This window comes from Eschrichtius robustus, chromosome 15 (assembly GCF_028021215.1).
Source record: "Eschrichtius robustus isolate mEscRob2 chromosome 15, mEscRob2.pri, whole genome shotgun sequence".
In the NCBI taxonomy this organism is placed as follows: domain Eukaryota; kingdom Metazoa; phylum Chordata; class Mammalia; order Artiodactyla; family Eschrichtiidae; genus Eschrichtius; species Eschrichtius robustus.
The window spans coordinates 83,466,911-83,493,550 of record NC_090838.1 but is presented as its reverse complement, the minus strand read 5'-3'; the positions used below and the strand labels follow the sequence as shown (position 1 = coordinate 83,493,550).

General features: G+C 40.9%; 1 protein-coding gene across 1 annotated transcript; it reads left to right on the top strand.

Annotated features, from left to right (window-relative positions):
- Positions 1-940: 940 nt before the first annotated feature.
- Positions 941-13,988, top strand: LOC137777406 (interleukin-36 gamma-like). The gene is made up of 6 exons (XM_068564172.1): positions 941-965; positions 1,540-1,663; positions 8,833-8,891; positions 9,376-9,483; positions 10,258-10,401; positions 13,780-13,988. Exons 1-6 carry the CDS (start codon positions 941-943, stop codon positions 13,986-13,988), a joined length of 669 nt encoding a protein of 222 aa, XP_068420273.1.
- The last annotated feature ends 12,652 nt before the right edge of the window (positions 13,989-26,640 follow it).

Below are 26,640 nucleotides of genomic sequence, written 5' to 3'. Positions count from 1 at the left end.
AAAGAAAAAAATAAAGTAAAATAAAATAAAATAATTAAAATGAAAAATAAAAAAATTTAAAAAGTACTAAAAAAGAAAGAAAGAAAGAAAGAAGAGAGCAACCAAACCAAAAAACAAATCCACCAATGATAACAAGTGCTAAAAAGTGTACAAAAAAAGAAAAAAAAACAGACAGAGAAAACCCTAGGACAAATGGTAAAAGCAAAGCTATACAGACAAAATCACACAAAGAGGCATACACGTACACACTCACAAAAAGAGAAAAAGGAAAAAATATATATATCTTTTGGGGAGTCTGAGGTCTTCTGCCAGTGTTCAGTAGGTGTCCTGTAGGAGTTGTTCCACATGTAGATGTATTTCTGATGTATCTGTGGGGAGGTAGCTGATCTCCACGTCTTACTCCTCCACCATCTTGAAGGTCCTCCCCTGTTCTTTAACTTTAAATACTTTCTTTCTTGCCTTTAGGCTTGCGTGTATCATCTCCATGTCATTGGCATATCATTACTGTGAAGGAGGCTGGAAGGCCATTATGATCTCCAATTTTAGAAGGAGTAAATGTTTGTGTGATCTCTGAGACCTAAAGTCTGATGTTAGGCTGTCCAACAAATATGGATCTGAGGAAACGAGATCTGAGGAATTGGAAGCCAAGATTGCCCCTGACCATTTAGGCTCCTCTTGTCACTGAATAAACAGGAAGAAAGGAGTCACCTTACTGGTTGGGGTGATTGATCCTGATTACTCTGGGAAAACTGGGTTGCTACTATTCAGTGAAGGTAAACAGGACTATGTCTGGAATCTAAGGGGTTTCCTGGAGCATGTCTTGTTACATGTCTTATTAGTCCCTTGCCCAGTAGTTTTAGTCAATGGAAAACTGCAGCACCCAATAAAGAAGAACACAAAGGACTCTGATTCCACAGAAATGAAGGCTTGATTCACCCTCATGGTGAAGGAGCGCATCAGCCGAGGTACTGGTAGAGGGTAGGGGGAACATGGAATGAGTGGTGGAAAAAGGCAACATGGTTACCAAATTAGACCTAGTGAGTAGCTATGGATTCAAGGAGTGCATCAGTTGACTGCTTAATTTTTCTTCCCCACTCCTGCCTTTTCCTCTAACCCCCTTATATGAATAACACCGGGAATGGGGGAATGGCTTAAAAAAGAGCTTCAGGGACTTCCCTGGTGGCATAGTGGTTAAGAATCCACCTGCCAATGCAGGGGACATGGGTTTGAGCCCTGGTCCTGGAAGATCCCACATGCCGTGGAGCAACTAAGCCAGTGCGCCACAACTACTGAGCCCGTGCTCTGCAACAAGAGAAGCCACAGCAATGAGAAGCCCATGCACCGCAACGAAGAGTAGCCCCCGCTCGCTGCAACTGGAGAAAGCCCGCGTGCCGCAACAGAGACCTAACGTGGCCAAAATTAAAATTAATTAATTAATTAATTAAAAAAAAAAAAGAGTTTCATTTGTGGGTATGACCACATTGACCTAACTTGTGATGATTCAGAAGCTGATAATTTTTTATATTTTGCTTGGGATAGGGAATACAGATTTCTCACCCCTGGAGGAAGACCATGACCCAGAGGGATGGAAGACTTGGATGATGCTGGATGACTTCTATTACCCCTCAAGAGACACTGGAAGGAAATTGGATGGTGGGAAGGGGTGAGGTCAGGGTATCTATTTCCTGGTTCCTCCCTTCTGGGGTCACCCGGCCTGACTTTTTTTAAAAAACTGAAGTATAGTTGATTTACAATGTTGTGTTAGTTTCAGGTGTACAGCAAAGAGATTCAGTTATATATATATATATATATATATATATATATATATATATATATATATACACACACATACACACACACATATATATTCTTTTTCAGGTTTTTTTCCATTATAGGTTATTACAAGGTATTGAATATAGTTCCCTGTGCTATGCATAGGGTCCTTGTTGTTTATCTATTTTATATATAGTAGTGTGTATCTGTTAATCCCAAATCCTAATTTATCCCTCCCCCCTTTCCCCTTTGGTAACCGTAAGTTTGTTTTCTATGTCTGTGAGTCTATTTCTGTTTTATAAATATGTTCATTTGTATCATTTTCTTTATGATTCCACATATAAGTGATGTCATATGATATTTGTCTTTCTCTGTCTGATTTACTTCACTTAGTATGATCATCTCTAGGTCTATCCATGTTGCTGCAAATTCGCCTGACGTTTTCTTGACAAAGGTCATAACTTCTATTAAATGGCCATCTCCACAAAGCTCTCTCTCTGGGTTCTGGTAATCATTTCCTCCTCTTGTCCCTTCAAGCCTATGGGTGGTAAAGGGTGTATCCTACTGTTAGAAGCCCTGGGGTTCTGCACTATGCCTTGGGATTTCGCTATACTCTGCCCACATCTTTGTAAATAACTCCTTCATTATGTTTACTTCAAATTGCTAAATTTGAATGCATCCTATGTTGCTTGTTAGAAGCTGATTGACACAGCATGGCTCCCAAGTTGACCCAAACATTCTTGAGACTTTGATGTGGGAGAGACATTCTTTTCCTTGAAGGATATAAATGACTGAGCATGCAATTCTGATGGTCAAAGGCAATTATCTTACAGCCTGAAGGAAACTGACCCTATGTTATGTAAGTCAGTTCAGAGAGAATTAAACAAATGCTGATCCTTGCTGACGTCATAGAACTATCACATCAGCAACCATGATCCTACACTACTCCTGGGCTTCCAATTATGTGCTCTAGTAAGTATTTTTATTGTTTTAGCCACTTTGAATTGGGTTTTTCTAGCTTTTGAAGCTGAAGGTAACTTAACCAATAGATTATCATAAGTAGAATTGATGGGTCAAGGGTACATACCTTTTAAATTTCTGAGAAATTGCTTTCCAAAAAGGCTGTGCTGATTCACACATCCATCCATCCAGTGAGTGAATCTGTTTCCTCACACCATGGCCTATTATCTATTTAATTTGTGCCTTCCTGATGGGTGGAAACTGAATTTCATTATTGCTTTGATTGGCATCTTGCTAATTACTAGTATGGTTAACTATAATTACTTCTACTTACTGGATATTTACATTTTCTTCTCAGTGAAATGCTTTTTACATTTGCCACTCATTTTTCCTATAGAATTATTTGCATTTTTCTTATTGATTAGTAGGAACAATTAAAAAACTTTGGATATTAATTATTAACTTGTTAGATGTGTTGCAAATATTTTCTCCCAGGTACCTTATCTTTTTTTAAAAATTTAATTAATTAATTAATTAATTTTACTTTTTTTTTTTTTTTTTTTTTGGCTGTGTTGTGTCTTCACTGCTGTGTGCGGGCTTTCTCTAGTTGCGGCTAGCGGGGTCTACTCTTTGTTGCGGTGCACAGGCTTCTCATTGCGGTGGCTCCTCTTGTTGTGGAGCACTGGCTCTAGGCACGTGGGCTTCAGTAGTTGTGGCTCATGGGCTAGTTGTGAGCATGTGGGATCTTCCTGGACCAGGGATCTTACCCATGTCCCCTGCATTGGCAGGCAGAGTCTTAACCATTGTGCCAGCAGGGAAGCCCCAAAGGTACCTTATCTTTTAGCTTTCTTCCATGGTGTGTTTTGTCCAAGTTTGCCCCAAATTCTAAAATTTTGATGATGATCAGCTTACCATATTTTCTTACATGGCTTTGCATTTTGTGTGATCATTGGGCAAAGGCTAAAAGTACTCTGGCATTTGACTTTTTGTATGGGAATTTCAAACTTTAGGCATTTAACCTACAACCTTTCCTTAAGTGTTGTACCACAAGCTGTCCAATTAAGGTTTTACTGTTTGCTTTTTATTTTTTGGTTGCACATCATAAGCATACAACTGGGTCAATAGCTGTTTTAAATTTAGAAAAATACCCCTTTATGTTGGTCCTGTGTAGTTGGTTCTTTTGTCTTAGTGCTTTTAATGCTTCTACTTATTTCTGCCATTTTTGGTGAGTAGTTTGGAGGTTATTTTTGTTCATTTGTCCTTCATTTTCATGAGAGAGAGGAAGCTGTTAAATAGCATCTTGGCCCAACTCCTAAAACCTGGGGTTTCATGGAGAAACTAGCTTCGGGGAGATGTGATAGGTCAGCCCACAGGGATGCAAGTCTTAGACAATGGGCTTGGGCTGTTTGGAGGAGCAGAGGTTTGGGCAAGTTCAATTACATCATCCCACCCACGTTGGGTAAAGTGTGTACTGCAGAGGCTGCCCTGGGAATTTCCTTGGTATTTTCCCAAATCGACTAGAGTACCAAAGGCTCCATGCTATTCTTTGTGGTTCATGATACATATCATGTTGCCCCATTAGTTGAACGAAGGTGAGTGCCGGTTTTTTTCCAGTAGCAATACCCAGCCCAGGCTGCCTGTCCTGCTTGAAGGTAGCTGTGATAGAATCTAAACTACAGTGGCTTTGGTCCTCTTAGGAACCCCAAGGGCACTGGTGAACACTGTAGCAGAGAGCCCTGGATCAAGCCTAGTTCTACTGATACCATTAATTTGATTCTGTGTATTTGTCAACTGTGGGGGCCAGATAACCTCTACTGCTTCACGCTTTATTACTTGTGATTGTCAACTTGGTTACATGAATAAGTCATTGCGGAGACTGTGAAGAGATCTAGAGATTCCAGTGGTAGTGAATGATCAAGCTCTCTTATTCTAGCTGGTTTCCATTGATGTTTCCTCAACTTATTAAGATGATGGACATGTTAAGTGAGCAGACTGGTTTGGTAACTGGGACTTGTTACCAAACAAGGGTGGATGATGCTATCTTAGAACTTGGAAATTGGAATCTGAACTTAGTGATCTCTTCAAATTATTTGCATGTCTAGGACCTTTGGCTTTATGAATACTTACTTGAATTCAATTCAAGCCACACTTAACAGTGTGCATAATTTTCATTGTTCTAGGTGACAATAAAACATTAGTGGAATCTGGCAAACTGGGCTATGTTTATAAAACAGAACCATATTCTTTACTTTTTATGATCAGCATGAATATTAACAGTCTTCTCAAATATAGCTAAGGGATCATGTAATCATCCATTCTGCTCTAAGACAAAAGTTCTGGTCCATTTCTTTAGTAGATGGACTCTCTGCTCTTCAATTACTCACCCTAGTGGCTCAGTTCTTCCTTCTTACCATCATCAGTACTATTCCTTCTCATTTCTCTGATACTCATTCACACTAAAGTTGAAACTGGGGACTTCAGAATGGATGCAGATGGCTGATAATTCTGGGAATACTGGTTGCTCTGAATGTTGGGGAGCCAGGAAAACGTCAAGATCAAGTGGAATAAGAGGCTGAGGCTAAAGAAGACACATGTCACCATCATACGTAGGCTTTTGCAATCTTTATCTGGGCATGGAAAATCCAAGCTATACACCAAAGTCTTTTCTTTCTTTCTTTCTTTCTTTCTTTCTTTCTTTCTTTCTTTCTTTCTTTCTTTCTTTCTTTCTTTCTTTCTTTCTTTCTTTCTTTCCTTCCTTCCTTCCTTCCTTCCTTCCTTCCTTCCTTCCTTTCTTTCTTTCTTTCTTTCTTTCTTTTTTTCTTTCTTTCTTTTCTTTCTTCTTGCTTTCTTGCTTTCTTCCTCCCTTCCTTTCTTCCTTCCTTCCTTCCTTTCTTTCTTTTTATTCCTTCCTTCCTTCCTTCCTTCCTTCCTTCCTTCCTTCCTTCCTTCCTTCCTTCCTTCCTTCCTTCCTTTCTTTCTTTCTTCCTTCCTTCCTTCCTTCCTTTCTCCCTTCCTTCCTTCCTTCCTTTCTTTTCTTTCTTTCTTTCTTTCTTTCTTTCTTTCTTTCTTTCTTTCTTTCTTTCTTTCTTTCTTTCTTTCTTTCTTTTCTTTCTTTCTTTCTTTCTTTCTTTCTTTCTTCCTTCCTTCCTTTCTCCCTTCCTTCCTTCCTTCCTTTCTTTTCTTTCTTTCTTTCTTTCTTTCTTTCTTTCTTTCTTTCTTTCTTTCTTTCTTTCTTTCTTTCATTCTTTCTTACTTTCTTTCTTTTCTTTCTCTTTCTTTCTTTCCTTCCTTTCCTTCCTTTCTTTCTTTCTGGCTGCGTGGCTTGTGAGATCCTAGTTTCCCGACCAGGGATTGAACCCTTGCCCTCAGCAGTGAGAGTGTGGAGTCCTAACCACTGGACGGCCAGGGAATTCCCCCGCCCCTTTTTTTCCCCAAAAGCTTTAAAAAATATGTATTGTATTATTTTATTTTGCCCAGCCACAGTACATTGTCAAAACCCTGGAAATTGACATTGATATTGCAATATTAACTGAAATACAAGCCTTATTCAGAATTTGCCAGTTTTACATGTACTCTTCCATTAAATAATTTACCAACTCAGGTGAAAAGTAACAAAACTATTAATAGTAGATCTTAGCATCAACTTTTTTTTTCCCCCCCTCAGGCCCATCCCCTCCAAAAAAAGTCAGAATCTGAGAGTCAAAACTTGCTCAGAACTGAAAGAAAAAATCAGCTCTGCTATTAATCAGCCTGGGAGGACAGACAAATAAAGCCTGCTGAAGAAGTGAACAGAAAACACCGTCTCTCCCCAGGTCACACAGCCATTGTAAAATGTCATAATGACCTCTGTCTTCTTTAAGTGACTATTACTTTCTTGCATGTGATGGCACCAACCTGCTCCCAAAGGCTTCTGAATCAATGGAAATACAGCTGTCTGTGTTGTGTCTCTTGGGCCCTTGGAGCATCTCCGGGGCTGACCCCTCATCTCCACCTTTGCAGTTCATGTGCCCAGCGGACTACACTCTCTTTTCACAGGTCTGAGCATCAGTTCAGCAGAGGAACCCGTCCTGAGGTCTAAGTATCAGTCCTACAAGTTTCCTCCTTTGAGCTTCTAGATTCTTTTGTTTCCTCTTGATTCCTTCCCACATTGGGTGCTATCTGGGATACCTCGGCCACTCCTTTTTACTCTTCAGCCTTCTGACATGTGTGTTACCAGTTTCTTGTGTACAATTCCCTTTGTTTGCAATTCCTTGTGTGGGTTCTGCTTTCCAGACTGAATTCTGATTGAAACAGAGACCTAAGGAATTTGGGGGCCAGAAGATGGAGCCTTTTCGATGCTGTTTTGTGGTAAACATCCCAAGAAAGGGGATATGTTGACTGACGCATAATGGAGAGACTCTTCAGCTGGGTGGAGGGGACTCAAGGGGTGACAATGGCTGAGCTTGGCTTTGAACAGAAGTGTCTAAATTCCTAACTGCCCTCCAGAAACCAAAAGTGATGGGACTGGGACCTCAACAGGAAAAGACTATGTCCCTCTAAGGCCAAAAAGGAGATGGGGGTGAAATGTATGAGAGGTTGAGCAAGGAGACTCTTTTCAGGGTTGGGAAGAGGGGCTCATGGAGGTGCTTGCCTAGAAGGTTCTGTCTTATTCTTGGCACTTTTTTTCCCAGGTGAATATGAAGCTCTAGGTGCTTCTAGTCTGCCTTCTGAAACTCACTTCAGTCAAATTAACTCGTCTCAGAAAATTTTTATGCGTGACCTCAGCAGATTATGTGTGTGTGTGTGTGTGTGTTTGTGTAACAAACATATAGAAAAATAACTACCATTTGTTGAGAACCTACAAATGGCCTGCATTACTGGAGCAGAGGGTGAGGAATAAGTTGGCAACTGGGGCTCAGTTTTTGGAGAAATCACTACCTACCTCGTTAGTCCTTAGGCTGGTCTGGAGTCCACTATATTTGGGGGCAGCAGGGACCAGGATTATCTCAGTTAAGGGTGTGCTGCTCAATGCCTGTGGCTCCCAAGAGGATAGAGGTGCATCTCTGAGGGGCTGAAAGAGTGGGGGAGGGACTTTTAGCCTAACCCTCCACTCACGGGCAGCCCGAAGTGGAACAGTTGGGTGGCCAGGAATGCCATATGGCTCCTGCCTGAGCCCACAGCTAATTTTGCCATCACAGGACTCTCTTAGTGAAACTGCAGTGGGCAAGCTTCCTGGGCCCAGGTGATGGATTCCCTTCACTTAGAGCCTGCATGTCCAGTTCTAGCTTCAGAGTGACTCAGCAGGAGAACTGGGATCTGGGGAAGTCCCTCAGTCTCCCCTTCCTGAGAAACCCAGGGTCTGTCATTAACCCTGTTGGTAGGGCTTGGCTTGGTGCTTACTTCTCAGGGAGCCCAGACAGGTCATCCTCATACTGACGCTGTGATTTCCTCCCCACTGAGGAAGCTGGCACCTCCCTATGCTCTCCAGATAAGTGTTCCCCACTCTATCAGAGCCCGTCACTGCTCTCGGGAGCTGCTTGAGCTGTGATTTAGTCCCCTGCACTTTTGATAAAGGTTCTTGCCAGCGGATAGCTGAAAGGTCCCTTGACCCTTATACATCCCTCTTTTCTGTGCTTTAGGGCTCAGTGAAGGGGTGGAGCCACACCAGGCTGGGTCCATGTCTTGTCCTGTGTGGAGCTAGCTGCTTCTTACTGGGGAGCTGCTAGGATCCTGGCAGAGCTGCCTTGGCTCGGGTCCCTCCCCTGTTCCCAGGCAGACAAATTTGCCAGTGGGAGTGGGGAGGGCTGCTGGGAGGAGGAGACACAGACATCAGGGAGCTGTAGGGTATTTAAGGTCAAAAGTCATGCCTGGCCTTGGAACCCCTAGGGGGACACTGTCCCTGGCTGGATCTCTGGGTGGAGGAAAATTCTGCTTGATAGCCCCTCCCTAAGGTTGCCTTGAGGTTTTGTCCCAGGAAGTGGCCTAGATCTTCTGACGAGGGCTTGGTATCAGGCCAGGCTTCCCAGGTCCCTGCCCAGAATCAGGACCTTAAGAACCAGTATCCTGGGAGGGTCTGGAAATGCCTCCTGAGACTCAGATCTCCTGTCAATGTCCTCACAGGTGCCGAGACAACCCCGCTATGGCAGGTGTTCTGGAAGCCCATGAACTAGTCTGTACAGGTAATGTTGGGATGGCGTCTGGAGACTGGGGACACTCATGCCTGTCTCTTCTGGACACCGCAGCCTTCTCTGCCCCTCCCTGTATATGGATCTTACCACCCAATGCTGTCCATCTCCCACTGGGCCGCGAGGGTGAGGACCATTTCTTTTTCACTGCTCCAGCTTCAGATCTAGCCTTGGGCCAAATACGAAGTGGCTGTGAAAGTGAGTAGCTGGGCCTTGACACATGTGTACTTATGGAGATGAAGGTTTAACTCATTTATGGTCTAACTCTTAGACCAGTTACAGCCTTGTTCTCCACACCAGAGCTCATAGTTTTACTGGAAAGAAAGGCTGAGCTGATGGGCCATTTGAGAGCTGCCAGTTTTGATGTGTAAACCCTGAACCGTCCTTCCTGAAAGGCCTGGAGTAGATAATCTTTCTCCTAACATCTGGTAAAGCAACCTTAATCATGTTTCTTCATTATTCTTTTCTATTTAAATAGTAATGGAGAAACCTCGGTTTGGGGAAGTCTTTGACTTGAATCAGCAGGTGTGGTTCCTTCAGGGTCAGACCCTTGTGGCAGTTCCATGGAGCAACGGTGTGACTCCAGGTAGGTGAGAGGTCACCGTGTGGTTGATCCTTGGAGGTTGATCCCTGTGGTTGATCAACCACCATGTGGTTGATCCTTGTGACGTGATCCCCCGCACTTCAGTGTGGCTGGGATACTGGTACGCAGCCTTTTGTTAAAAGTGTGGCTTTATAACAGGGCTCACCTGGAGGGGGAAGAATTCCACACCTGCCTGGGAAGGGGTGTCTTGGACCAGGGCAAAGAGAGCAGAGAGAGTGGAGTGGCGTTCTGGGGAGGAGGAGAGCTGCTTTCAGTGATCTGAAGGCCTGTCTTAGGGAAGAGGAGTAGCTTGTTCTGCCAGACTTCTGGTGTCCTAAGAGGACTAATTGGTTGGATAGCACAGGAAGGCAGATCTCAACATGACATTAGGCAATACTTGTCAATGAACAGAGTTCTCCAAGGCTAAGGGGGGCTGCTTGGGATTGGAGCGTCTCACCTCCAGGTGTTCAAGCAGAGGTGTGAAAATCTCAAGGGTGGGGTCTGCCCTCTGATTAACTCTTTGTGTTTGCTCCATTTCTTAGGGCAGTGATTGGTGCTTGGTGTGAATGAATGAATGAATGAATGAATATGGGGCTGGCCATTTTGTGGGTCTGGGGTAGTAGGGATTATACTCTTAAGGTCTCTTCCAGCCTTGCCTGGAAGATCCTGGTCTTTCCTGACTTCAAAAGGGCACGGACTGTGTGCATTGGTGGTATAGTGGTGAACATAGCTGCCTTCCAAAGGGGCACTGACACCATATCCCCTCTTATCTAACAGTCACTGTCACTGTTGCCCCATGCAGGAATCCAGGCTCTCTTGAGAAAGACAAAGGGATTCCCATTTATTTGGGAATACAGAATCCAGAAATGTGGCTGCATTGTGAGGACGTCGGAGGACAGCCCAAATTGCAGCTGAAGGTGAGTGACTAAGAAAAATAATGTAGAAAAACCTCAGTTTCTTTTCTGAGAAGTTGATTTGTTAGGAAATCTAATTTTATAATTAAAAAAAGAAATATCCTCCTGTTCTTAAGTATACTTATCCCTTCCTCCTTTAGAATAATGTGCCTGCAATAGACTTTAATTTGATTTATCTTGCCCCTCCCTAGTTGAGGACTCGTCTTTCTTGAATATTGAGACATTCTAGCCATTGTTTGTTTTAATTGGGGTATAGTTGCTCTACAACGTTCTGGTTAGTTTCTGCTGTACAACGAAGTGAATCACATATATGTATACATATATCCCCTCCCTCTTGGACCTCCCTCCCACCCCACCCCCCGTCCCACCCATCTAGGTCACCACAGAGCACCAAGCTGAGCTCCCTGTGTTATACAGCAGATTCCCACTAGCTATCTGTTCTACACATGGCAGTGCACATATGTCAATCCCAATCTCCCAATACATCCCACCCCCCGTGTCCACACGTCCATTCCCCGCGTCTGCATCTCTATTCCTGCCCTGCCAATAGGTTCATCTGTACCATTTTTCTAGATTCCACATACATGAGTTAATATACAATATTTGTTTTCCTCTTTCTGGCTTACTTCACTCTCTATGACAGACTCTAGGTCCATCCATGTCTCTATGAATGTTTATTCAAGTATATTCTCTCCTTCATTCTGCCTCCCCTCTCCTTTTTGAATTCCTATTCATCAGTTATTGGAACTTCGAGATCTCACTTCAATATCTCACCTAATTTCTCATACTTTCTGTCCTTTTTTTTTTCATGTTTCATTCTGGGAGAACTTGTTGGTTCAACATCCCAGGTCATGATTACCTTTTTTTAAAAAAATTTTTATTTATTTATTTATTCATGGCTGTGTTGGGTCTTCGTTTCTGTGCGAGGGCTTTCTCTAGTTGTGGCAAGCGGGGGCCACGCTTCATCGCGGTGCGCGGGCCTTTCACTATCGCGGCCTCTCTTGTTGAGGAGCACAGGCTCCAGACACTCAGGCTCAGTAGCTGTGGCACACGGGCTTACTTGCTCCGCGGCATGTGCGATCTTCCCGGACCAGGGCTCGAACCCGTGTCCCCTGCATTGGCGGGCAGATTCTCAACCACTGCGCCAGCAGGGAAGCCCCATGATTACCTTTTAATTCGCACCCTGCCTGCTAAATTATCTTTCTATTGTGTTTTTATGAAATTTCAATCTTTACTATGTTAATTCTGAGGCTCTCTTCTTGGTTTTGCATTTTTCTTCTTTATAACTGCCTGTTAGTAAAAATTTGTTTCTGAAACTTCTGTTTACTGCAATTCAATATAATCCAAGTCAGCAAATGTGTGTGTTCTTACTGGCCTCCATCACTGTTGTGGGCATTTGCGAATCATCAGTGCACAGAATGGCAAAGAGCCTTGCCCTCCTGGGGCTTGCATTCTAGTGGGAGAAGAGAAATGGTCCATAAGAAGTATAATCATGGGTAAATCTGTGGCATGTGAAAGGGTGTTATGTCTCCTGGGAAAGAACGATTAGAGCCGGGTAAAGAGACTGGCAGTGCCAGAAACAGCTGGAGTCTGGCTGTGTGGTAAATAGTACAGCAGGCATTATTGCAAAGGTGAGATTTTAGCAGATGGGAGAGGAGGCAAAGGAGTGAGCCAGCAGTGTCCAGTGAGGGCAAGTTCAATCAATTCAAATTGTTAGAATGTTTTGAATAGAAAAGTGACATGAACGGACATATGGTTTTTTAAAAAATTATTCATTTATTTATTTACTTATTTATTGGATGCATTGGGTCTTAGTTGCGGCGTGCAGGATCATTCATTGCAGCATGAGGGCTCTTTGTTGTGGTGTGTGAGCTCCAGAGCGCCCGGGCTCAGTAGTTGCTGCACGTGTGCTCTTTAGTTGTGGCCCGCAGGCTCAGTAGTTGCCATGTGAGGCCTTAGTTGCCCCGTGGCACGTGGGATCTTAGTTCCCTGACCAGGAATCCAACCGGCATGTCCTGCATTGTAAGACAGATTCTTAACCACTGGACCACCAGGGATTATTTTGGCTGCTACCTGATAGCCGAGTGTGAAGGGCAAAGGGGAAAGTCCTGTTGGAGGCTTTGAGGTGATCCAAGTGTGATCTGATGGATATGGGGATAGCATGGAGGTAGGAAGAAAACGGTCAGATTCTGGAAATATTTTCAATTGAGTCAATGGGCTTTGCTGACAGAGTGAATGTGGGGTGTGATTAAGAAGATGAGGACCGAACAGTACATTTTCAGCTCTGTAAGCAAGAGCTGCATGGTGTTGACCCTGCAGGCTTTGTTAAAGACTTTGAATTTTGTGATAATTAGAAAATCATTCAAGACATTTAAGCCGGAAGGTAACATGATCTTATTTATTCAATTATTTCAGTTTATAGTTAACTCAACTGCTTTGTGGAGAATGGCTGGTAAGGACGGAGCAGGTGTAGTGGAGGGAGTGAGAGGTGGCTCAGTTCAGGAAAGATTTCGGAAATAGGGCTCACAGGCCTTGCTGCTGGGTTAAATGTTGAGGGATCTAAGAAAGCAATATCAAGGATGACTCCTAGGTTTTTGGCTGCTCAAAGAATTGGATAGATTAACTGGAAGTTATTAACTGAATAAAGGAATCTTTTGGAAGAATTCTCCCTACTCAGGGTGGAATGTGGCTGAATTATGAACCATTCCTGTGTCTCTTTGGGGATCTTGGACATAATGCAATTTACTTAGAAATACTTATCTTACCTAAGTAGAATGATATGTGAATATATAAATATATACATCTACAAATATACTTCTATATACAATATAGAAACCTTTTCTGATTGTTCTATATACTTTGCTTTTCTGAGTGCAAGTCCTTTGATTTGTTAGACCCTCTTGTGCCTTTTTCATGGCTCTGACCTTTCTCATATGTTTGGCAATTCATTGGAAACCCTGGCGGTCCTTTGGCAGAGCAGTGGTTCTTGCAGGAGGGGGGCTCTCACGGATGCAGCTTTGGTGAGGGAAGACCTTGGCTTCCTGCAGCAAATTTGCATTTCCTTCCTTTTCCTGGGGGTGGGGTGGTCCCCGCAGCCTCTTGTGCCGGGAGAGTTCCAATTTGTCATTCAACGGTGGCCACTTGTTCATGAGCCTGTGCCTTGTGTCACTCCATGCCATCTCTGGATTTGAGGGTGGGGGGCAGGAAGGTGAGATTTCATGTGTGCCCACTCTGCTGTTCCTTTGAAATGGGTTTTTCTAGGCTTGCTCTAATAGATGGATAGGGTTGCTCAAACTTTGGAACATTTACATGTTGTGTACAAGTAATGTTGAACTACTCAAACAGCCTGTGCTTCTCCTTCTGGCATTTTCTGTCCCGTTTCCAGACCGGCAGACACCGGATCTGTGCAACCAAGCTAAGCCCATGAAGCCCTTCCTCTTCTACCATGTCCAGACAGACAGTAACTCCACCTTTGAGTCTGTGGCCTTTCCCAGCTGGTTCATCACCTCCTCCAAGAGAGGCCAGCCCATCTTTCTCACTTCGGACCTGGGGAGAATGTACAGTACTGCCTTCCGTATGAATTTAAGGATTTAACTCAGCCTAGAGGTGGCAGCTTGGTCTTATTAATTTCTCGTTCTCAGAGTGTTTTCACCTGTATTATCTCAGCGTCATTGCACATTGATGCTGAGAGGTGGGCTTGTCCCTGTTCTCATCTTATTTTATGAACGGAGAAGAAGCAATGACCTCGTGGCACCCAAGGAATAGAATGTGGGCTCCAAAGCAGGAGTGAGGCGGTGATGTGTGGCTCTCCTTTCAAGCTGAAACTGTACATCTCTCAAGCCATCTGTACAAGGACATCGGGACCCAAAACACAGTAGGAACACCTGTCCCAGGGGTGGTTATGAAGAACCACGAATTCAGAGCTCACCAGTCTTACCCAAGATCCTGGGACTAGCATGGAGCTGATCTTTGTTTTTGTTTTGCTTTGTTTCCTTTCCTAATGGGATTACATTTCCCATAATCTCTATATGTTTCCAGTATATTGTAAGGGGTGTAATATATCCTTTTAAGGGTTAGGAACTTGTAAAGAAAACCAATTCTTAATTAAATTATTTATGTCTAATTCTAATAATCTGTTACCATAAAACCAAATATAAACTCCATGTGTTTATATGATAAGAAAGCTAAAATTGTTACAAAATGAAATAGGAAACAAGGAGTAATCTGAAATTACCAAGAGTGATTGAATAAGGACACCGTAGTGGGTAAGTCTGGCACTGGGGCTTAGCTGAGGGGAGAAGGACCCTTATCAATGGTGATAGGGTGGTGGGAGGGATATCGCATGTAAAAGTCACCACTATTTGACTACTTTCTGTATAGTCTCATAGCCTTGCTTTCTTTTTTTTCTTTTAGCCATTCTCACCATCCACCTACTCCCTTTAAAAACTGCAGTAAAGTTGCCTTTTTTTTTTGAACAGAGAGCCTAAATTTCCCACCAGCCATGCTTCAGATGATATATTCTGCTGAAATGAAATAACTGACCGTGGGTATAATTGTAGAAGGATGTATCTCAGATCTGGTTCTGCGTATCATAGATTTCTTATTTTGACATACTACAAATGCAGAAAATTATGTTTGCTTGAATACAGTCAACAAAATAGCACCAGTAACTTAAATTTTTTTAAAGAACTTTTGGACAATCAGACCACATACGCTACTAGGCACGCTAGTAAGCAATCAGTCAACACTGATTTAATGCAGTGTCTCTTGATTCTTAAAAGTTTTCTTCTTCAGTGAAATATATTTTTAACATGCAGTTTTATAAAAGTCAACATTAAAGTGAACACTAAGCTAATTAGTTCTGGAGTATCAAATAGAAGAATTAGTCATTGGATATTTAGTACTACACTCAGTGCTAATAAATGGTGACAGGTTGTTACATCTGCCAATTTACACTGCTACATTATCAATTGTTACATCTGACAACTGGGATCTGATGACACATTTGCATGTGACATGACTGTGGTTCTGAGTGCTATGGCATCGCCATCCTACCAGGCTGTGTGATGATTCAGTTTTCCCATCTCCTTTCTCTACTGTGAAATCTTTGTTCATGCAGGCACTGGGACACCCTGCATTGTTACTTGGCACGTGTAGGAACTCACACAAAGCTCTAATATGAGCCCTGGTGCCATGTGGCTGGGCTCAGGGGTAAGGTGGTCATTCTGGTCATCCCCAAGAGATTCTGGTAACTTATTTAAGAGTAATCAAAATGAAAACATATGGAATTCCCAGGTTGTCCAGTGGTTAAGACTTGGCACTTTCACTGCCATGGGCCCGGGGTTCGATCCCTGGTCAGGGAACTAAGATCCTGCATGCCGCGCAGGACGGACAAAAAACAAACAAACAAACAAAAACAAAGACATAATAATCTCATAGCTTGTGGGACCCAGAGAACAGACTTCCATGGACCCCTGGTTTACCCATTGCATTTGAGAAATAACATACACAATATGGCACAGTGTATGAAATCATGGAAGGCCCCTGTGAGCAGCAACCTCATTTTCAGGCGATTGCCTGGCGCACTTCTGATTTTCACGCATTTGCTGTATCAGATACTCTTACGTTTGAGTACCATGAGCTCCAGGCCAACATTCATCGAAGGATTTGTTTCCTTTGGATTTTTAGCAACTAGATGCGACAGACAGCCTTGATGCACCGGGAGAGGAGCTTTTGGATTCCAGGGGGGAAATTAAGAACCTTGCCACCAAAATCACAAGTATAGAGAAAACAGTTGAGTGGGATGTTTTTCTGTTGAGCTGCTTTGGGGCTCACATCTTCTGCCACCAGAGTTGGTGACGGGCGAAGGCTGTTTCCTGAAGACACTGTCCCTTGACTTGTGAACAACTGGGCATATGGGGACTAAAGATGCTGCCCCCAAACCCTGAGACCAGTGGTTGTAATAAATAATTATTCAAGTCAATGAAACATCAGTTTTTATTTCTTAGACTTTAGGAAGTTATTTAAAAGAAGATTCTTACCAAAATAGTACATGTCTATGGTTAAAGGCAATATTCTCCTGCCTCAGTCCTATTTCTGAGCCAACTGCTTTCTGTTTCATGAGGCAACTGCTAAGCCTTTTGCGGCTCTTCTTATGTTTTCCTCCATGTGTCTGAGTATATGCTTTTACTTCTATTTCTTTTTTTTTAAAAATTTATTCATTTACTTTTATTTTTTGTCTGGGTTGGGTCTTCGTTGCTGTACGCGGGCTTTCTCTAGTTGTGGCGAGCGGGGGCTACTCTTTGTTGCGGTGCACGGGCTTCTCATTATGGTAGCTTCTCTCGTTGTGGAGCACGGGCTCTAGGCACGTGGGCTTCAGTAGTTGCAGCGTGTGGGCTCAGTAGTTGTGGCGCATGGGCTTAGTTGCTCCGCGGCATGTGGGATCTTCCTGGACCGGGACTCGAACCTGTGTCCCCTGCATTGGCAGGTGGGTTCTTAACCACTGCGCCACCAAGGAAGTCCTACTTCTATTTCTTAAAGTATAAACTTTGTACATTATCTTTTCTGTCGGACTGATGTCATTTACATCTCTATTGGACGAAAGTCATATGCTCTTTATTTTCTACAAGTTAACAGTAAGTAGTAAGTCAAACAAAGTTGTGTTTGTAGAGAGTGAGATGATGCTTGAGTGGGCCTGGTAGATAATGCTCTAGTATGACCTTGAAAAGACACACAGTGTTGGTGGGAATGTAAATTGGTGCAGCCTCTATGGAAAACAGTATGAGGGTTCCTTGAAAAACTAAAAACAGAGTTACCATATGATCCAGCAATCTCACTCCTGGGTATATTTCCAGAACAGAGGAAAACTCTAATTCAAAAAGAAACGTGCACCCCAATGTTCATAGCAGCGTTATTTACAATAGTCAAGACGTGGAAGCATCATGGATGCCCATTGACAGATGAATGGATAAAGAAGATGTGGTCTATATATACAATGGAATATTACTCAGTTACAAAAAAGAATGAAATAATGCCATTTGTAGCAACATGGATGGACATAGAGATTAAAGACAAATATCATATGATATCACATGTTGAATCTAAAAAAATGATACAAATGAACTTATTTACAAAACAGAAATAGACTCATAGAAAACAAATATGGTTACCAATGGGGAAAGGCGGGAAGGATAAATTGGAAATTCGGGGTTAACAGATACACACTACTATATATAAAACAGAGAACAAACAAGGACCTACTGTATACACAGGGAACTATATTCAATATCTTGTGATAACCTATAATGGAAAAAAATCTGAAAAAGAATATCTATATAGATATATATATACATATAGGTATATTGATATATATATAACTGAATCATTTTCTTGTATACCTGAAACATTGTAAATCAACTCTATTTCAATTAAAAATAAAAGGCACACAATAATTATTCCCCCCCCCCCCTTTTCGAGGAATTGGATAGTTTTTCTTAATGACATCATTTCATTTAGCCTTTACATTTTATAGGTGAGGAAAGGGAGGTGCATGGTGTGGCTGTGACTTCCTGAGGGTGGCACTGACATCGAGTATTTGAACTGGAAATAATGATACTCTTGATTTGGGGTCCTTCAATTTCTGTCTCCTGGAGTTGGGATATTATGAAACACTGTGGGAGAAATCAGCAACAATTATCCAGAGCAAGACAGCAAATATGAGCCACCTCACTCCCATCATTGGGGCTGTACTTACCTAGCAGGGTGTCAGCGGATGACCCACCCCAGGCAGAGCACTCCTGGCCACCTGAGCATCATTATGCAATGACATAAGTGCTGAGCTGTACTGTGCACCAGTTTCTCAAACTTGAAGCAATATCAGAATCACCTGGGGTGTAAACTAAAAGCTCTGGTGTTTGGGCAAAATTTAGACCTAGTAAGTTAAACCCATTCCCCTCAAAATTCCAACTTAATAGGTTTAGAGCTGGGCCTAAGATGAAAGAGATGCATATGGCAAGGTATGGAGACAGAGCACGGAGCTCCCAGGCTCTCTGAGGGTGCCACTCTCTCAAGATCTCCACATGTTCACCAGCCCAGAACTTCTCCAAACCCCAGCTTTTGGGGTTTTATGCAGGCTTCATTACATGGGTATGATTGATTAAATCATTGGCCATTGACAATTGATTCAGCCTCCAGCCTCTCTCCCCTCCCTAGAGGTCAAGGGTGGGTGGCACTGTGAAAGTTCCAAACCCTCTAATCAAGCAGTTCGTTTTCCTGGAAACCAGCAAAAGTCACCACGATTGCTCTCCACACCTAGGACATTCCAAGGGTTTTAGGAGTTCTGTGCCAGAAATGGAGACAAAGACCAAACATGTATTTCTTATTACGAATCACAATACATGATTGCATATTGGCTGGGCTGTGTCCTAAAGAGGTAAAATAATATTGAGCTGAGTACATGAGATATCAGGAGGCAGGGTTCCATGTACAGACTTTCCCCTTACCACTCGGAAATCTCCCCCTGTCATATGGGTTGGTAACCAAATCTCGTTCCCAGGCTACAGGGGAAGAGGCACATGCCATCTGCAGGGGCTGGGGGTGGAGAGGGAGTGGGGCAGGGAGGACAGAAAAGGCCAGCTCTCAGCATTACAGTGGTGAACCACTCCCTACCCATACCTTTGTGTAAGCCAGCTCATAGATGGGCCATCACTGTTGGTGTGACCCCTTCGTAGGAGCTGGTGAGGCCTGGGAAAACACTAGCCACATTTAGGAGAAAATTTTGTTTTGAGAAGTAGAGAGATCAGAGCTAAGAGGACTGGTGACAAATTTTATTTTTCTATGTGGAAAACTCAGGCTGTGTTCATGGTCTTTTAAAAATGATGTTTTCCAGAAAGAGACTCACAGACATAGAGAACAGACTTGTGGCTGCCAAGGGAAAAGGGGAGTGGGGGAGGGATGGAGTGGGAGGTTGGGATTAGATGCAAACTCTTATATACAGGATGGATAAACAACAAGGTCCTACTGTATAGCACAGGGAACTATATTCAATATCCTGGGATAAAATACTATGGAAAAGAATATGAAAAATAATGCATATATATATATATATATATACATATATATGTATAACTGAATCACTTTGCTGTATAGAAGAAATTAACACAACATTGTAAATCAACTATACTTCAATAAAGTAAATTAAAAAATGTTTTCAAGTACATCATCAGTTGTCTAACCCTTAACATTTGAATTTAAAATAATTTTCCTTTGTCAATAGTGCTCTTTCCGGTTTAAGCAAATTGTGATTGCTAATTTTGCCAGTCGACTATAGGCTATAGGATGGGGAAGTGGCCCTTCTTTTTTCCCACTTGGAGGATGTACCATTGCTTTGCCTGCAGGACCTCGCCCTGAGGTTGTCTAGATTAATGCCCAAGTCTATGAAGAGGGACTAAATGTTTTCGTTCTTCACAGATCTATGTTTGGTGATTGTAATATCTGAATATTTATACTTAAAGCTTTGATAAATGATTTTATTTTTTCTCTTTGTAAACTTTAGATGAAAGCATTACTGTCTTTCCTATATGACTGAATTTATTTTTTATCTTTTTTTTTTACTGATGTCTGATTTGTTTCTACCTTTTAAATAATTAATATTTTAGCTTTTGTTTTCTTTTGCTTTACTCATGGCTTTTAAAATAATTGTTACATACGGCTTTTAAGAAATTGTTATGAGAATTTAATGAAGGAATGAAATTATGGTAAACAATAAATGATAGATATTGTTGTATTATTCTTATTATTTCCAGAAAATTCAGGAAATCTCTTCAGGACCCACTTTCTCTCTTTTTTTCAAAATTTTATTTATTTATTTATTTATTGGCTGCATTGGGTCTTTGTTGCTGTGCGCGGGCTTTCTCTAGTTGTGGCGAGCAGGGTCTACTCTTCGTTGCCGTGCGCAGGCTTCTCATTGCGGTGGCTTCTCTTGTGGCGGAGCACTGGCTCTAGGCGTGCAAGCTTCAGTAGTTGCGGTACGTGGGCTCAGTAGTTGTGGCACATGGGCTTAGTTGCTCAGCGGCATGTGGGATCTTCCTGGACTAGGGCTCCAACCTGTGTCCCCTGCATTGGTAGGCGGATTCTTAACCACTGCGCCACCAGGGAGGTCTGGGACCCACTTTCTATATGTTGACATAAATATTGAGTAGGTATAAGGAATATTTATAACAAATATATCCAAGATATAATTAAGAGGGACCCACATGAACTCACCCCTCAGCTGAAGAAACAGAAGACCTTTAGAACACCTGTGTGTTCATTTTCCATTCTATAGCCTTCCCTTCCTTCCCTCAGATGTAACTGTCATCCTAAATTTGATAGTTATTTTTCCCTTGCATTTTGTTATAGTTTTACCACATGTGTATAAGTCCCTAAAATAGATGTTAATTAGTTTTGCACACTTTTAGACTTTATATAACTGAAATCATATTGCTTGTATTCTTTTACATCTTGCCTCATGTTCCTGAGATTCATTCATAGTTCTGTCATGTCAGTTTGGGTGTCTTGAAGAGAAGACACCAAGGTGAAATAAGACATGCAATAAATTTATTGGGGGAAATGTACATGATAGATATGGGGGGGAGGGATCAGGGGTAGTCAGGAAGGGCCTTCAAGTCATAATGCAGGACTGACACCAGTGATAGAAAACAGGGAAGAAAGAGTGGGAGGAAGATCCTCAGTCTGCAGTGCAGCTGTGAAAACTCTGAAAAAGACTTGACAAGACTGATGAGGAGCCCCAGAGCAAAACTTAACCTGTAGAGGCTTCTTTGTTGTGAAGAAGGTCTGGCTCTAGGTGCCCTGCTGCTCTCAGACATTGGCTGGGAGCAGCCCAGGGAGAGTAGCTTTGGCAGGAACACAGCAGTGGATCCGAAGTTGCAGCAGCCTGAGGCTGTCTGCTGACTATTCTCCTGTGACAGGGTCTCTTAAAGGGAGATCTGAGAGGCAAACCTCTGTGGTCACCTCACTCCACACTTGTGCTGCATGAATCTCCTCTACACGTGTTTGGGAGCAGATCCACCTTGATTCCCATGGGTTTCTTTTCCTGAGGAGAAACTGAGAAGCAGCATGTTAATGGATGGACTACTGCACCTGTTTCTGCAGTTGGTCCCAGGGCTGTGACTGATTTTCACTGTCTCCCTTCTCCACTACCTGTTCTGGATTCCCCTTATCCTCAGCTATCACGTTGGCAGGTCTTAGTGGCTTTTCTGGTGATATAACCAAAACCCTCATTCCTGAGGAGTCTGACCGTTTGGTAATCATGTTTTTCTTAGGCTGAGGTTGCTGCGTGTATTTGGTCACAGTTACAGTTAGGCAAAGGAATACCAAGAGGTACCCAAACAGATCACCTGAGTTCCTCAGGTATTACAAGTGTACTAGTCCCTGCCTTCGTGTGTAAAAGACACTCTACCTCCTCCTGCATATGCTGCATCCTGAAGTGTGTCTTCCCATCCTCCCAGGGTATTGCCACTTAGAGGTACTTTAGTTGTACCTTCAGCAGGCCACCCAATGCTCCATTAAGGTGACTACTTCTGGATGGACCAATAGATCCAGGGAAGTAGTGGAGTTGGCTCATACCGGCTTGCAAAAGCCTAATGTTACATTTTCAGATTTTGAAAGCCAGTTGGTTGCTTGAAATTGGCCAAGGTGGGAATATTTACACCATAGAAATTGACAAGTACTACAAGTCATGGCTTATATTCTGTTTACTTCCTAGGAAGTCAATAGTTAAAAATTTACCAGCATACTACTGAGTGGATTCAATGGTCATGGGTCTGTTTTAGCCCCTCCTTCAATATAAAATGAATTCTCTGCTTGGATGCTATCTTGTGTAGGATTCCATGCCTGTAGATCAGGCATCCCATAATAGTGATGGCTGAGGCTCTGAAGGCAGGAAAGGCATATGTATCAATCCCTGTGAGGACAAACTGCTGCCCTTCTCAGAGGGAAGAGATCTATTGTAGTAACTTGTCACCATGAGATTAGTTGGTTTCCTTGAAGAATATTGCCTTATCAGGGCCTCAGCATTCGTCTCTGTTACTAATAGGTTGCAAAGTCATCCTTGGTAAGTGGGAATGCATTCTACTGGGCTCTGTAGTTTTCTTTTCTTATATTGTCCTTATCTGGCTTTGGTGTCACAATAATGCTAGCCTTGTAAAAAGAGTTTGGGATGGTTTCCACTTCTTCAGTTTTTTGGAAGAGTTTGAGAAGTTAATTCTTTAAATGTTTAGTAGAATTCGCCAGTGAAACATCTGGTCCTGGGCTTTTCTTTGTTGGAAAGTTTTTGATTACTGATTAATCTCTTTATTCATTTTTAGTCTGTTCAGATTTTCTCTTTCTTCATGATACAGTCTTGATAAGTTGTATGTTTCTAGGAATTTCTTCTAGTTGTTAAATTTGTTGGTGTATAATTGTTTATAGTGGTCTCTTGTGATCCTTTGTATTTATGTGATGTAAGTTGTAATGTCTTCTCTTTCATTTATGATTTGATTTGAGTCCTCTCTCTTTTTTTCTTAGTTAGTGTAGCTAAAGATTTGTCAGTTATATTTATCTTTTCAAAAACAAAGTCTTAGTTTCATTGATCTTTTCTGTTATTTTTCTGGTCTCTATTTCATTTATTTCTGCTCTGATCTTTGTAATTTTCTTTCTTCTGTGAGCATTGGGCTTAGCTTGCTCCTCCTTTTCTAGTTCCTTGAGATATAAAGCTAAATTGTTTATTTGAAATCTTTCTCTTTTCTTAATGTGTTTATCATTATAAACTTTCCTCTTAGCACTGCTTTTGCTGCATCCCAGAACTTTTGTTATACTGTGTTTCCATTTTTGTTTGGTTCAAGGTATTTTATTATTTCCCTTTTGATTTTTTTTCTTTGACCCATTAGTTACTCAGGTGCATGTTGTTTAATTTCCACATGTTTGTTAATTTTCCACTTTTCCTCTTCTTACTGATTTCTAGTTTTATACCATTGTGGTCAGGAAAGATGCTTGGTATGATTTTAATATTCTTACATTTGTTAAGGCTAGTTTTGTGACCTAATATATGATCTATCTTGGAGAATATCTGTGTGTGCTTGAGAAGAATGTGTATTCTGCTTCTGTTGGGTGGAATGTTCTGAATATGTCTGTTAGGTTCACTTGATCTAAAGTGTAGTTCAAGTCCAATGTTTCCTTATTGATTTTCTCTCTGGATAATCTCTCCATTGTGAAAATGGGGTATTAAAGTTCCCTACAATTATTGCATTATTGTCTATTTTTCTCTTCAGAATGGTTAGTATTTGCTGAATATGTTTTGTACTCTGATGTTGAGGGTGTGTGTGTGTGTGTGTGTGTATATATATATATATATATATATACATACATACACAATGATTCTATCCTCTTGATGAATTAACCCCTTTATCATTATATAATGACCTTCGTTGTCTCTTGTTACAGTTTCTGACTTAAAATCTATTTTGTCTGATATAAGTATAGCCACCCTTGCCCTTTTTTGGGCAAGGAATCTCTTTTTTCATTTCTTCACCATGAGTCTATATGTGTCCTTAAAACTATAGTGAGTCTCTTGTGGGCAGTATATATAGTTGGGTCTTGTTTTTTTTTTGTCCATTCAGGCACATTATGCCTTTTAATTGGATTATTTAATCCATTTAAACTTAAAGTAATTATTGATAGGTAAGAACTTACTAATGCTATCTTATTAATTATTTTCTTGCTGTTTCATAATTTCTTATTTCTTTCTTTCTCTCTTGCTGTCTTCTTTTGTGAATGGATGATTTTTTCATAGTGGTATGATTTAATTCTTTCCCTTTATCACTTGTGTATTTACTGTGGGTTTTTATTTTGTGATTACCGTGAGGCTTACTTAAGCATCATATAGGTATAACAGCCTATTTTAAGCTGATAACAACTTAACTTCAATCATATACAAAACTCTACCTTTTTACTCCTATCCCAATATTTTGTTTTTGATTTCTCAGTTTACCTCTTTTTATATTGTGTATCCCTTAATAAATTATTGAAATTAGAGTTATTTTTAATAATTTTGCTCTTTAACCTTTACACTAGAGTTAAATGATTAACACATAGTTTTTCTAGTTTTCGTCTCATAATTGCTTTCTAGTTTCATACCACTGTGGTAGGAAAAGATGCTTATATGATTTCCGTCTTCTTAAATGTTTTGAGACTTGTTTTGTGGCTAACATGGTATGTTCTGGAGAATGTTCCATGTGCACTTGAGAAGAATGTGTATTCTGCTGATTTTGATGGAATAATCTATATGTATCTATTAACTCTATGTGGTCTAATGTGTTGTTTAAGGCTGATGTTTCCTCATTGACTTTGTGTCTGGATGATCTATTCATTAATATAAGTGGGGTATTAAATTCCTCTACTGTTATTGTATTGCTGTTAATTTCTCCCTTTAGGTTTGTTAGTATTTGCTTTATATATTTAGGTGTTCCTATGTCTGGTGCATAAATATTTACAAATGTTATATCCTGTCATTGGATTGATCCCTTTATTGTTATGTAATGCCTTTCTTTGTCCTGTATTACAGTCTTCGGTTTGAGGTCTATTTTGTCTGATATAAATATAGCTACCCCAGCTTTTTTTGTTTCCATTTGCATAGAATATTTTTTTCCATTCCTTAACTTTTAGTCTGTGTGTGTTCTTAGATTGAAGTGAATCTCTTGTATACAACATATAGATGGGTCTTGTTTTTTATCCATTCAGCCACTCTATGTCTTTTGATTGAAGAGTTTAGTCTATTTGCAATTAAAGTAATTATTGATAGGTATGTATTTATTTCCATATTGTTAATTGTTTTCTAATGGTTTTTATAGTTCCTCTCTGCCCTTTTCTTCTTCTCTTGCTCTCTTCCCTTGTGGTTTGGGGACTTTCTTTAGTGTAACGTTTAGGTTCCTTTCTTATGGTTTTTGTGTACCTATTGTATGTTTTTGCTTAGTGGTTACCATGAAGTTCACATATAACATTATATATATATTGTAGATATATGTGTATATATATATATATATATATATATATATATATATATATATATATATATATATATATACAACTTAAAAATATATTAAGTTGATAGCAACTTAAGTTTGAACACATTCTAAAAACTCTACATTTGTATCCCCTACTCCATGCTATGTTTTTGATGTCATATTTTATATCTTTGATATCACAGTTTTTATATTTTTATTTTTAGTATCCTTTAACCAACTAATGTGGTCATAGTTAATTTTACTACTTTCCTTTGCCTTTTAACCTTCAGAGTAGCTTTATCATAGGTTATAACCATAAACAGTGGTTAATCCCCTACCTTTACTATGTATTTGTCTTTACCAGTGAGATTTTTATCTTCATATATTTTCTTGTTGCTAGTTGGTACTTTTACTTTTCTGCTTAAAGAAGTCCCTATATCATTTCTTTTAGGGTCATTTTAGTGGTGACAAACTCTTTCATCTTTTGCTTATCTGGAAATCTCTTAATCTTTCCTTCAATTCTGAATGATAAGTTTGCCAGGTAGAGTATTCTTGGTTGAAGTTTTTTTCCTTTCAGTACTTAGAATATATCATGTCACTCCCTGCTGGCCCGCAAAGTTTCTGCTTAAAAGTCAGCTTATGGGAGTTCTTTTGTAGGTAACAAGTTGCTGTTTTTAAGATTATCTCTAACTTTTGACATTTTAATTATTATTTGTCCCGGTGTAGATCTATTTGGGTTCATCTTATTTGGAACTCTCTGTGCTGCCTTGTCCTGAATGTCTGTTTCCTTCCACAGGTTAGAGGTTTTCAGCCATTATTACTTCAAATAAGTTTTCTGCCCCTTTTTCTCTTTCTTCTTCTGGGACCACTACAATGTGGATGCTATTCTGCTTCTTGTCGTCCCATAGGTCTCTTAAGCTATTTTCACTTTTTAAAATTCTTTTTTCTTTTTGTTGCTCTGTTTGGGTCATTTCCAGTACCCTCTCTTTGAGGTCACTGATCCATTCTTCTACTTCATCTGGTCTGCTGTTTAACCCCTCTAGTGTATTTTTTCAGTTACGCTATTGTATTCTTCAGCTCTGTGACTTCTCTTTCATACTTTCTTATATTTTCTGTCTCTTTGTTAAAGTTCTCACTGTGTTCATCTCATCTATTCTTCTTTCAAGTTTCATAAGCATCTTTATGACCATTACTTTGAACTTTTTATC